We start from the raw sequence: 12,979 nt of genomic DNA on the forward strand, positions 1-12,979 counted from the left end.
GACAGGTAGACAATTTAAGAAAATTCTTTATAGAACGAGCAGAAACTAGCAAAATACACAAAGCAATCACTCATATAAATACATCGGTTACACCACTGCAATTTCATAACCATTTCTACAACCCTCTAGATCACATAACATCAACAGATACGAAGAAAGTAAATTGGAAAAAGAAAACACTACATGGCAAGCACCCGTATCATCTAACACAGCCACACATCAATCAAGACGCACCCAACACATGGCTAAGAAAAGGCAATATATACAGTGAGACGGAAGAATTCATGATTGCAATACAGGATCAAACAATAAACACCAGATATAACAGTAAGCATATTATTAAAGATCCCAATACCACAACAGATAAATGCAGACTTTGCAAACAACAAATAGAAACAGTAGATCACATCACAAGCAGGTGTACAATACTAGCAAATACAGAATACCCCAGAAGACATGACAATGTAGCAAAAATAATACATCAACAACTTGCCATACAACATAAACTTATAAAACAACACGTTCACACATACAAGTATGCACCACAAAATGTACTGGAGAATGATGAATACAAATTATACTGGAACAGAACCATTATAACAGATAAAACAACACCACATAGCGAACCTGACATCATACTCACCAATAAAAAGAAGAAATTAACACAAATAATCGAAATATCCATACCCAATACAACAAATATACAAAAGAAAACAGGAGAAAAAATTGAAAAATACATCCAACTGGCTGAGGAAGCCAAGGACATGTGGCATCAGGATAAAGTTGACATTATACCAATTATACTATCAACTACAGGAGTCATACCACACAATATCCACCAGTACATCAATGCAATACAGCTACATCCAAACTTATATATACAACTACAGAAATCCGTAATTATTGATACATGTTCAATTACCCAAAAATTCCTAAATGCAATATAACGTATACCGTACAGTTAAAAGGAAGTCACGCTTGATCAAGGTCTGCGTCACTTTACATTTTTGACCAGACATAACGTCTGAGAAAAGAAAGAAATAATAATAATAATAATAATTATTATTATTATTATTATTCAATTAACTGGCTTAAATGTAATTTTGTGTTTCTATTCATCTGCCAATCATTTTAATCATACATTTTGACACCACTGCTCGGTCAATATAAGTAGATTATTTCATTTTTTGTTTGTTAACTGGTAGATAGGCAGTTTCAAATGTTTAAAATGTTATGATAGATAAATAAAAATAATAAAATTCATATGCACATAGACCGTGAATAGAAAAAAGAATGATAAGAAGAAAAAATGAGAGCAACTGAAAAAGTTAATATGGTGATTAAAATTATGTGAAAAAAATAAGAAAAATTACATTTAAACCGATGAATTGAATAAAAATAATGATCAAAGAAATTTGGATGAATATTTAAAAATAAAGCACCCAATGAGATTTGAACCCACAACTTTTTACATGTGACGTATGTACCATAACCATTATGCTACGGAACCAATCTGTATAACACATCATTTTTTAAAGCTACAGATGATCACACAAAATTCCAAAATTTCTTCACGTCAGTCACTCACGAAGAAGGGTCCACCAGGGTGAATGGCTGCAGGGTGTGATACCTGCGACCTGAACCTACATCACCATACAGGTGGCTTCAAAATGTCAATCCCAACACTGGGGACCTCCTCCTATGAGATGTCATCTCTAGCAAGAACAACAGTTTTAATCTGGATGAGCACAGAATTGAACTAAGCTTGAATAACAGACACACATACATCATTCCTTGTTTCAGCTCAATACTGGAGTTCATCAATCACAGTGTCTGGCAAGTAGTGGCAAGCCAGACTCTTTGCAACAGTCCAATAGCCTCAGTATTTAGGTAGGTCAGAACAACAAAGACTACAGGTGGTCTTCAACACGTGGTCCTGCATTACCCTACTGAAAGGTAACATCACGGAGTCCTCAAAGATAGGGCACAGTCATCAGCCTTAACATGTCAAAAATGTAATGGTTACTGTCCAAATTACAAGCTATGCTAACCAGAAGAGATCGAGTCATATAATCAATGGCATCTCATACCATCACATCAGACGCTGGGACTGGATAACTATGACAAAAGCTATCTGACAATGTTTATTCTCCTAGGAGCCTCCACACATGGATATGTCTATAATGATTGTGTGCCCAGAACGAGGACTTACTTGAAAAGACAGTATGGTGCCACTCCTGTGTGCAGGGTTTTTGATGGCTGCACTGTTCGTGCATTTTTTCTCTGGTGTTGTGTCAATGGAAACTAAAACAATAGTCGCTGTGCTAACAATCTCCTCTATAATTTTGATGTAGTTTCCTGCAACTATGGCACCATATTTTCATTCTTTCAGTCATCTGATGTCTTCCTTTCTCTCTGTACTGTTCCCATGATCTGAAAGAGCCGCTGCACTCTAACAATGCCGACTACTCTCACCATCGCCATACTTACTTCATCCAATCCGGATGCTTTTCCTACTTTCATGGTTTTTATCACTTCCTCCACTTATGTTCAAGTGAAGTCCTTCTTAAAATCCTCTACATCCCCTCGCTCCTGATTTTTCTCTTTCACATTTCCATTGTGGTTTAGGTTTAGAAACATTTCAAAATATTCCTTCCATGTCTCCTTGCTTTTCTGTACATTCACATCTTCCTTCCCTTCCTTATTTATCAGTCTAACATTTTCCATCATGCCTCTCTTCCTAGTCTTCACCATTCCATAGAGGACTTTCTACTCCCTTCAGTGCCCTCTTCCACCATATTTGTCCACTATTTCACCAATTTCCTCCTCTCTCATGCTACAACTCTCATCATCACCTACTTCTTCTCAATGTATTCCTTCCTTGCTTCCCCTGTTCTTTCCTGAAACAATATACAGATTGATTCATTTTTCTTTGTAATTTCATCTCTTACTGTAACATTCCACCAGCATGCTTCTTTTCACCTTTTATCAACACTGATTATTCTGTACATGTTGTTTCCACCGTCACCATACCTGACCTTCTCCATTTTCTCCTCTACTGACTGCATTTCATTTCTCGACAGTTGCTCTTTATTATTTTCTGAAATTATTCTTTACATTTCCCTTCTTTCAGCTTCCACAGTTTTATCTTCTTCCCCGTCTTTCTTCCCCCTATTGCTCTTTAGTCCCTCTGATTGTCACCGTTAAAAACAGTGATCACCATATAAGGCTTTAGAAGGTAGTACATTGATTCTGTGACAGTTCTCTTTGTGTCCTGGTCATATAAAATGTAGTGCAACACTTTTTTACTCAACAAATCTTAGCTGTAACCATATAACCCTTTTACTTCCCTTCTTCCAAATTAGTGTTACTAGCTCATTCCTTTTACAAAAATCTAAAGATTTTAGCCCTTCCTCGTTTCTCCACTGCCCCCCCCCCTTTTACTAATCAAAATACTTCCTCATACTCTCCAATTTCCTTTCACACAAGTCTAGTGCCTTTAAAGTTAGAAATTCGATCTTCATACAACACAATTTCTTTTGCCAATAGAACACGAGTAATTCAACCTCTTAACAGCATAAATTGTAGTAGTACCAAATATGGCCCATATTACTTCAAGAATTTAAAATAAAATGGAGCAACTGTATTTTGCAAATTTTCTTTTCCCAGTTTAAAGATATGAACACTGCTGAGAATAGTTTTAGTGGTGTGGAGTCTCTGTGCCTGACTAATCTCCAAATTCTGACTTTCCCACTACCCTAGTTAAATGACAGATATGACCTCCTTTGGCACAACTGATTTACTCATACTGCTATGAGATAATACAAAATATCATTTCATTTCAAATTCAGCAGAATGCCATGTTAATTACTAAAACAGCATGAAAATGCCCATCAAAGGACAATACACACAAACTACACCCACATATATACTCCATAACCCAACATAAGATTCATGACAGAGTGTACCTTGTACAACTCCTTATCATTCCCTTTCTTGTTGCACTCACAAACGGAGCATGGGAGAAATGACCGCCTATATGCTTCCAGAAGATCCCCGATTTCTCTACTTTGTTTCTTAGGTCCTTATGTCTTGGTGGCAGCATGTTATCTCAGTCATCCACAAATGACAGTTCTTTAAGTTTTCTCAGCAGTGTTTCACAAAAATAAAACCACTCATTTGAGTTAAAGAAGAATTTCTATAACACTCTTGTGCTGATCGTACTTGGTGGTAACAAATCTAGCAGCCTACCTCTGAGTTACTTCAATGTCTTCCTTTAACTCAACCTGGTGAGAATTCCAAACATATAAGTAGTACTCAAGAATGGGTTATAAAAAGAGTTTTGTATGTAGTCTCCTTTACAGATGAGCTACACTATTCTAGAAGTTTTCCAATAAGCAGAAGCTGACTATTCATCTTCCATTAGCTGCTAGTTTCATTTTACATTGCCTTGTAATGTTAAACTTTGATGTTTAACAGATGTGACTGGGCCAAGCAACACTGTATTTGAACTTTACAAATCTGCATTCATTTACATTTTCCCCACATGTAGTGCAAGCTGCCATTCATCATACCAAATGGAAGTTATGTCCAAATCATCCTACGATGATGGATTGATAAGCCTGGCAAATTTCCATGAAAGAATGCAACATTTTTGTTGCACCTTCATGGTTGGTATGCTGGATTGTTCCAAGAATCTCATAAAGAATTTCAACAATGTACAGTTCATTACCAACAGCCATCTGAATTGTTCAGTGTGTTGACTGGGACTGAAAACCAAGTTTTGTGCTGTTATTAAACATTTTCATTTGAAGGGCTGGACTGCCATTCAAATCAAAACAGAACTGGATGAAGTTCATGTGGACTCTGTAGCATCACTGAAGACCATTTTCTTTTGGATTAATGAATGTAAATGTGGTCAGAGAAGCATTGAAGATGAAATATGCTCCGGCTGTCCAAATGAGGTCACCACAAAGGAAACCATTAACAAAATGCCTTTATGTGGTAAAGCAAGACAACCAAATAAAAATTCGTGAGATTGCTGAGACTGTAGGCATCTCAACTAAGCAGGGACATAATATACTGCATGGAGAATTGGCTATGAAGAAACTGTGTGAGAGATGGGTTCCGTGACTGCTCATAGTCAACCAAAAGTGCATCCAGCAGGATATTTCATCACAATATTTGGCAATATTTCAATGCGACTCATAGAAATTTTTGTGCTGATCTGTGACTGTTGATGAAACATCTTTATACACCAGGGTCAAAACAGCAATCAAAACAATGGACAAAGACTGATGATAGCACACCACAGAAGGCAAAGCCCATTTTGTGTAAACCAACAGCTGAGATCACAATAACGTTTGTTTATTATGACCAGTTTCAGCTTATATTACAGCCATCCTCAGATTTCTTTTTTTGGCCCCCTATGGCTGGTGCTGGCAGTTCCTCAGTTTTGCACATAATACCACCATCGTACACTCAAGGTTGAGTGTACGATCATGGTATCACATGAAAAACTGAGGAGCTACCAGCACCAGCCAGAGGGAGCCCATAAAATATGAGAATGGCTTTAACATAAGCTGGAATCGGTCATAACAAACAAATGTAATTGCAATCTTGACTGTTGTTTTACCCGAAGTATAGCATCAATTCGCTGTGCTCCATGGACAATGCTGTCTAAATTTCAGAAAGAACAGTTTGTCAACTCGTAGGTTGAAGGCCACTGTTTTTTGGGATTCCTGAGGAATAATTCTCATAGATAACTTGGAAAAAGGCAGAACCATAACAGGACCCTATTATGCTTCTTTATTGGACTATTTGAAACTTGCGTTGGCTGATAAAAGACCAAGCTTAGCACGCAAAAAAATTCTCTTTCACCAGGATAATTCACCACCCCACACATCAGCGTTGACAATGGCGAAAGTGCATGAATTGGGATTTGAATTAGTTTCTCATCCACCCTATTCACCAGACTTAGCCCCTAACTTGAAAATTTGTCTTGCTGAGAAGAAATTTTTATCAAATGAGAAACTGATAGTCTCAGTCAATGAGTATTTTGCAGCGTCTGACAAAACCTATTCTTCCAATGGGATGAAAAAGCTGGAATATCGCTACACCAAGTGTATATCTCTCAAAAGAGACTACGTAGAAAAGTACAATGAGTTGTTTATGAAACAAATGCCTTTTCTTGCTATTTACCAGACGTACCAAACCACCCTCATATGTCTTCCTACAGCCACTTAGAGATGACACTTTCCAGTACACCACAGCATCATCAACAAATAGTTACAGACTGCTGGTCACCCCATCTGTAAGATTGTTTATGTATACAGAGAACAAGATTGGTCCTATCAAACTTCCCTGGGACACGACTGACGATATCCTTGCCCCTGATAAATACAACATTCCGAAATAATGAACTGGGTTCTATTACTTCAAAAGTCTTTGAGCCACTCGCATATCTGAGAAACTATTTCATATGCTCATATCATTGTTAACAGTATGCAGCAGGGTACTGTGTCAAATGCTTTCCAGAAATCTAGGAATAGGGAATTTGCCTGCTGCTCTTCAGGCCATGTCCCAGGATATCACGTGAGAAAAGAGCAAGTTGTGGTTTGCACGAGAGATGTTTTCTAAACCTGCGTTGATATATGGAAACAAATTTTCTTGTTCAAGAAAATTTATTATATTATTATTTAGAATATGCTCAAGAATTCTGCAACAATTTAGAATACACTCAAGAATTCTGCAGCAAACCTATGTTAAGGATTTTGATCTGTAATTGTGTGCCTCTGTTCTTGTACTCTTCTTATATATATGGGTATGGGTGTGTGTGTGTGTGTGTGTGTGTGTGTGTGTGTGTGTGTGTGGAGGGGGAGGGGGGCTGATTTAGGGGAGGAGACCAAACAGTGAGGTCATTGGTCTCATCAGATTAGGGAAGGATGGGGAAGAAGGAAGTCAGCTGTGCCCTTTCAAAGGAACCACCCCAGCTTTTGCCTGAAGTGATTTAAGGAAAATCATGGAAAACCTAAATCAGGATGGCCAAACATGGGATTGAACCAATGTCCTCCCAAATGCGAGTCCAGTGTGCTTTACCAAACGAAAGCGCTGGCACGCTGATAGACACACAAACAAACACAAACATACACACAAAATTCTAGCTTTCGCAACCAACGGTTGCTTCATCAGGTCATCAAAAAAGAGGGAAGGAGAGGGAAAGACGAAAGGATGTGGGTTTTAAGGGAGAGGGTAAGGAGTCATTCCAATCCCGGGAACGGAAAGACTTACCTTAAGGGGAAAAAAGGGCGGGTATACACTCTCGTGCGCGCACACACACACACACACACACACACACACACACACACACACACACACACACACACACACACACATATAGACATAAACAGACATATTCAAAGGCCTCTATTATATATATAAAATAGAGGGAAACATTCCACGTGTGCTTCTTTCTAATTGCTTGAGACTTTCTATTGGCCACAACATTCATGATAAGTGCAAGCTAAGTAGGGGGTCGATGCCAATGACTAAGCGGGTCAATGCCAAAGACTACTTTCTATAAAACCTAATTGGGATTTCGGACATGGGGACTTGTTTATTTTCAATCCTTTCAGCTGCTTTTTCATAGCCAGAGACACTCATTTCTATGTCATCCATGTGGCATTTCTGGGATGTTAAACTATCGTAAGTCTGTACGATCCTCCTGCTTGAATGATTTCTTCGAGTGCATAATTTAAAACTTCAGCTTTCATTTTGCTACCTTTTATTGCCACACCACACTTATCTTGAAGTGACTGAACACATGCCTTTAACTAGCTTAGCAATTTTATGTAAGATCTGAGTTTTCTATGATTCTCAACAAGATCTTTTGCTAATGTATGATGGGGGAAGTAGGTGAATGCTTTGCACATCAATATTTTTGTAGATGCATCAAATTTTAGTAACTTTTGCATGTCAACATTTCTGTATTTTTTTTTAATGAGAGTGAAACAATATCCATTTTAAATGTTTTCAGTATATCATGTCTCGTAGTTTTCAGATATCGAAGAAAAGAAATTTAACATCAAAGTTGCTGTTTACTTACTGGTTGACTAGTTTCTGTCAAAGTTACTACAACACCTACAATAAATAAGACAGCATGAGACACAATGTAATCCAATAAGAACAAATTCTCCATTACATATAAAATATCACTGTCGCTAGGATCACAGCATGCTGGATTATGAAGATGTGATACATGTGATGACATTTACTACAGTCCACACTAACCACATCTTAAATACAAATACATGGCTTGTGACAATGGGCAAAGCTCAAAACTAGTCAGCCAGTAAACAAACAGCAAGTTTGGTGTTAAAATGTCCTTTACTCAATCTGTATTCTGAAACTTCCTGGCACATTAAAACTGTGTGCCAGACTGGAACTCAAACCTAGGAAGTTGCCTTTAATGGGCAATTGCTCCACCAACTGAGTTACCTGGCCTCACAGCTTTACTTCCACCAGTACTTCATCTCCTACCTTCCATATTCACAGAAGTCGTCCTGCAACATTCAGGAACTAGCACTCCTGGAAAAAGAAGTGAAGGCCTGCAAGGTTGCAAGAGGAATTACGTGAGTTTTGGAAGAAAAGAAATTAAGCACCAGTAGAAGTAAAGCAGTGATGGTGGGTCATGCTCGGATAGCTCAGTTCGCTGAGCACTCGTCCGTGATGGGCAAAGGTCTCCGGTTCAAGTCCCAGTCTGGCACACAGTTTTAATCTGCCAAGCTTCAAAATGGCACACACTCCACTGTAGAGTGAAAATTCTTTTTGAAATCTTTGTTTTCTCAGAATTTTTTCAAATTTTGTTATTAAAGCATGGTGTGTGTGTTTTGCACTTCATCCAGTTACACAGCATATACTCATCCAGAGCATGACTTACTACTAGTTTTAAACTTTGCCCATACTTCCTATGTATCCATCTCACCGGAACCAAATGACATCCTGTCCTTGTCTTAGTAGGATGCTAACAACTGCTTATCTCTTTCCAGCATAAAAACTCTCCTAGCCTGCTGGATGGATTTATTAACTGATTAATAAAGCATTCTCAATACATTTCAATGCTGTGTGTAATTTTCTTTTCCAGGTATGGCAAGCAAGTACTAATGCCAGGAAATAAAGATTAAAAATGAATAGAAAAGCAACACTGGTCAACAGAAGACAGAACAAAAAAAGTAAAATATACCTGTACTAAAGCTGGACTTAAATTTGTTTCAGAAAAAATATACATTGAAACTGAGGTAAAAAGTGTGTTTTCTACAAAAGACAACTTCACAGGATACCTTTGACAGTGCCTGTGTGCAAATGTTTATCATTGTAATCAAAGCTCCAAATGTCAAATTTGGAATTGGAGAATCTTCATCTAACATTGGTGTGCTGAAAATAGTATCAACAATAGGCTGCCAGTCAACATATTCTTCCATTTTTCCATTTAGTAATGGTAGCAATCCTGGTCCAAATGGTCTTAAAATCACCAAGCACATGACTGCCACTTCCAGTAACCTGGAAGCAAACAATGAGCTATAGTCATTAGTAAGTAACAGCATTATATAAAAGTCCCAAGTTCTTTCAATTCTGAATATCACACTTTCAAATACACAAACTTGCAGCTGCTTAATACAGCAGATTCTGAAACATAAATATCTTAAGTCACAGTGTGAGCATCTGTTGTGGAGAGAAATATATTACGCAACAACCACAAAATATGAGGAGAATCAGCCTACCTACATGAATCATTGGTACTTCAGTGATTACATACTTTCTACAACATAAATATAAATATTTAATGCAGAAGTGTGGATGAAGTTGACAAATAATTAATATGTAGGAAATACCAAATGCAAGAGATATGCTAATGGAAACGCCTGCTAACAACAATAATTATACATACACTGGTCAAGCAAAAGATAAATGCGAACAGAAAAGATAGGATGAATACAAAAAATTAGATTTTTTTAAGTTTCCTTCATATGTGAAACACACACACGCACACACAGACACACACACACACACACACACACACACACACACACATTCAAGTGTGCATTGCAATCAAACAAATAAATAGGGAACAAGGAAAGTTACGAATTTTTTGTGTATGTTAATGTGAATTCTTTTTTTTAATTACTTACTCTTATTATTTTCTCTTTGTCGCAATGAGATTACTTCGACGCTAAAATAGTGCCACAGATAACAGTATATGTGAATGTGTGCCTCTAAATGCCAACAAGGCTCTCTTTGGAGAAAATGTGAAAAAAAACACCTTCAGATTTTTCTTAGGTCATAGTTCTACAATCTGACTGTCTTCTGCAAGTGCATCATCAGCTGTGGAGTCCAAACATAAATTTCTTTTCTAAATGGCCTGCTCTGCACGGAAACGGTAGGTGTTTTGTTACTTTGATGAACAGTGTTACTGAAAATATATTTTTTTCTTCTTCTCTTTATCATGCATACCATAGGCATAGCCACAGCCATTTGTTGTAGTGCAATTTCATGAGTGTAACAGCAATCACACAGTCCACATATTTGGGAAAATTAAAATTTCTTTTGATCAAAGACTTTCTCTAATAATAATTATTACATTCTTTTTAAAAATTACACTACCTTCTCTCTCTCTCTCTCTCTCTCTCTCTCTCTCTCTCTCTCTCTCTCTGTGTGTGTGTATGTGTGTGTGTGTGTGTGAGAGAGAGAGAGAGAGAGAGAGAGAGAGAGAGATAGTTGTATTTCTCTTTAAAAATGATTCGTCTACCTCATAGTTAGATGATCAAAGCATAAATACTACTACTAATACTACTAATAATAATAATAATAATAACAATAATAAATATACTATTACTCATCAAGGCAAACTGCTAAACCAGGTATAGTGGGAATTATCTTGGCCACAGGACTAGATACAGTTACCTTCCATTTCAAAACAGCACACATTTTTATCTCACACCATGGATGTGAGAAGTGATTGTGAAAAGTAATTGTGGAAAATAACTCTGTGGGAAGCCACAACAACTTGTTGTTAAAGCCATTAATTTTACTGACAATGAGAATGAGGAAGGTGTGAAAACTGGCCAAAAGCAACAACAGCGAGTTGTCGAGGGTAAACAGTAGGACACAACAAGAGGAGGACAGACAAAGGAGATGCAATAGAGAAACAACAAGCTCAGCAAGTAAACCAAGATCAAAAACCTACTAAGACATTGTGAATTTGGAACCTACAACAATGTGTAGCAAGATTAATATAAGAGCACAGTGGAATCATGACCGACTATGGAGCTGCTGCACATGCTCCTAAAATAGCATGAACACCTCGGATTTATTTTATAAGCACAACATGATATCATAAAAGCAATGACGTACTTGTATATAACATAATCTGCTACTAAAAAATCATCCATATATATATATATATATATATATATATATTAAAAACAAAGATTCCATGACTTACCAAACGGGAAAGCGCTGGTAGATAGGCACAATAAAAAAAACACACACACACACACACACACACACACACACACACACACACAAAATTTCAAGCTTTCGCAACCCGTGGTTGCTTCGTCAGGAAAGAGGGAAGGAGAGGGAAAGATGAAAGGATGTTGGTTTTAAGGGAGAGGGTAAGGAGTCATTCCAGTCCCGCGAGCGGAAAGACTTACCTTAGGGGGAAAAAAGGACAGGTATACACTCGCGCACACACACACACACACACACACACACACACACATATCCATCCACACATATCCAGACACAAGCAAACATATTTAAGGCAAAGAGTTTGGGCAGAGATGTCAGTCTAGGCGGAAGTGCAGAGGCAAAGATGTTATTGAATGACAGGTGAGGTATGAATGGTGGCAACTTGAAATTAGCGGAGACTGAGGCCTGGTGGATAACGGGAAGAGAGGATGTATTGAAGGGCAAGTTACCATCTCTGGAGTTCGGATAGGTTGGTGTTAGTGGGAAGTATCCAGATAACCCGGATGGTGTAACACTGTGCCAAGATGTGCTGGCCGTGCACCAAGGCATGTTTAGCCACAAGGTGATCCTCATTACCAACAAACACTGTCTGCCTGTGTCCATTCATGCGAATGAACAGTTTGTTGCTGGTCATTCCCACATAGAAAGCAGCACAGTGTAGGCAGGTCAGTTGGTAAATCACATGGGTGCTTTCACACGTGGCTCTGCCTTTGATCGTGTACACCTTCCGGGTTACAGGACTGGAGTACGTGGTGGTGGGAGGGTGCATGGGACAGGTTTTACACTGGGGGCGGTTACAGGGGTAGGAGCCAGAGGGTAGGGAAGGTGGTTTGGGGATTTCATAGGGATGAACCAAGAGGTTATGAAGGTTAGGTGGACAGCGGAAAGACACTCTTGGTGGAGTGGGGAGGATTTCATGAAGGATGGATCTCATTTCAGGGCAGGATTTGAGGAAGTTGTATCCCTGCTGGAGAGCCACATTCAGAGTCTGATCCAGTCCCGGGAAGTATCCTGTAACAAGTGGGGCACTTTTGGGGTTCTTCTGTGAGAGGTTCTGGGTTTGAGGGGATGAGGAAGTGGCTCTGGTTATTTGCTTCTGTACCAGGTCGGGAGGGTAGTTGCGGGATGCAAAAGCTGTTTTCAGGTTGTTGGTGTAATGGTTCAGGGATTCAGGACTGGAGCAGATTCGTTTGCCACGAAGGCCTAGGCTGTAGGGAAGGGACTGTTTGATATGGAATGGGTGGCAGCTGTCATAATGGAGGTACTGTTGCTTGTTGGTGGGTTTGATGTGGACGGATGTGTGAAGCTGGCCATTGGACAGATGGAGGTCAATGTCAAGGAAAGTGGCATGGGATTTGGAGTAGGACCAGGTGAATCTGATGGAACCAAAGGAGTTGAGCGTGGAGAGGAAATTCTGGAGTTCTTCTTCACTGTGAGTCCAGATCATGAA

The 12,979-nt window shown here is 38.6% G+C and overlaps 1 protein-coding gene across 1 annotated transcript in view; it reads right to left on the reverse strand.

The window, feature by feature from the left end:
* The window catches only part of LOC124605709 (nucleoporin Nup188), a 271,799-nt gene that overhangs the window by 5,615 nt on the left and 253,205 nt on the right, over window positions 1–12,979 (reverse strand). Inside the window, exon 23 of the mRNA XM_047137581.1 lies at window positions 9,339–9,558. Coding sequence (XP_046993537.1) covers window positions 9,339–9,558 — 220 coding nt within the window. The remainder of the gene's footprint in view (window positions 1–9,338; window positions 9,559–12,979) is intronic.

The sequence above is a fragment of the Schistocerca americana genome, chromosome 3 (assembly GCF_021461395.2).
Source record: "Schistocerca americana isolate TAMUIC-IGC-003095 chromosome 3, iqSchAmer2.1, whole genome shotgun sequence".
Lineage (NCBI taxonomy): Eukaryota > Metazoa > Arthropoda > Insecta > Orthoptera > Acrididae > Schistocerca > Schistocerca americana.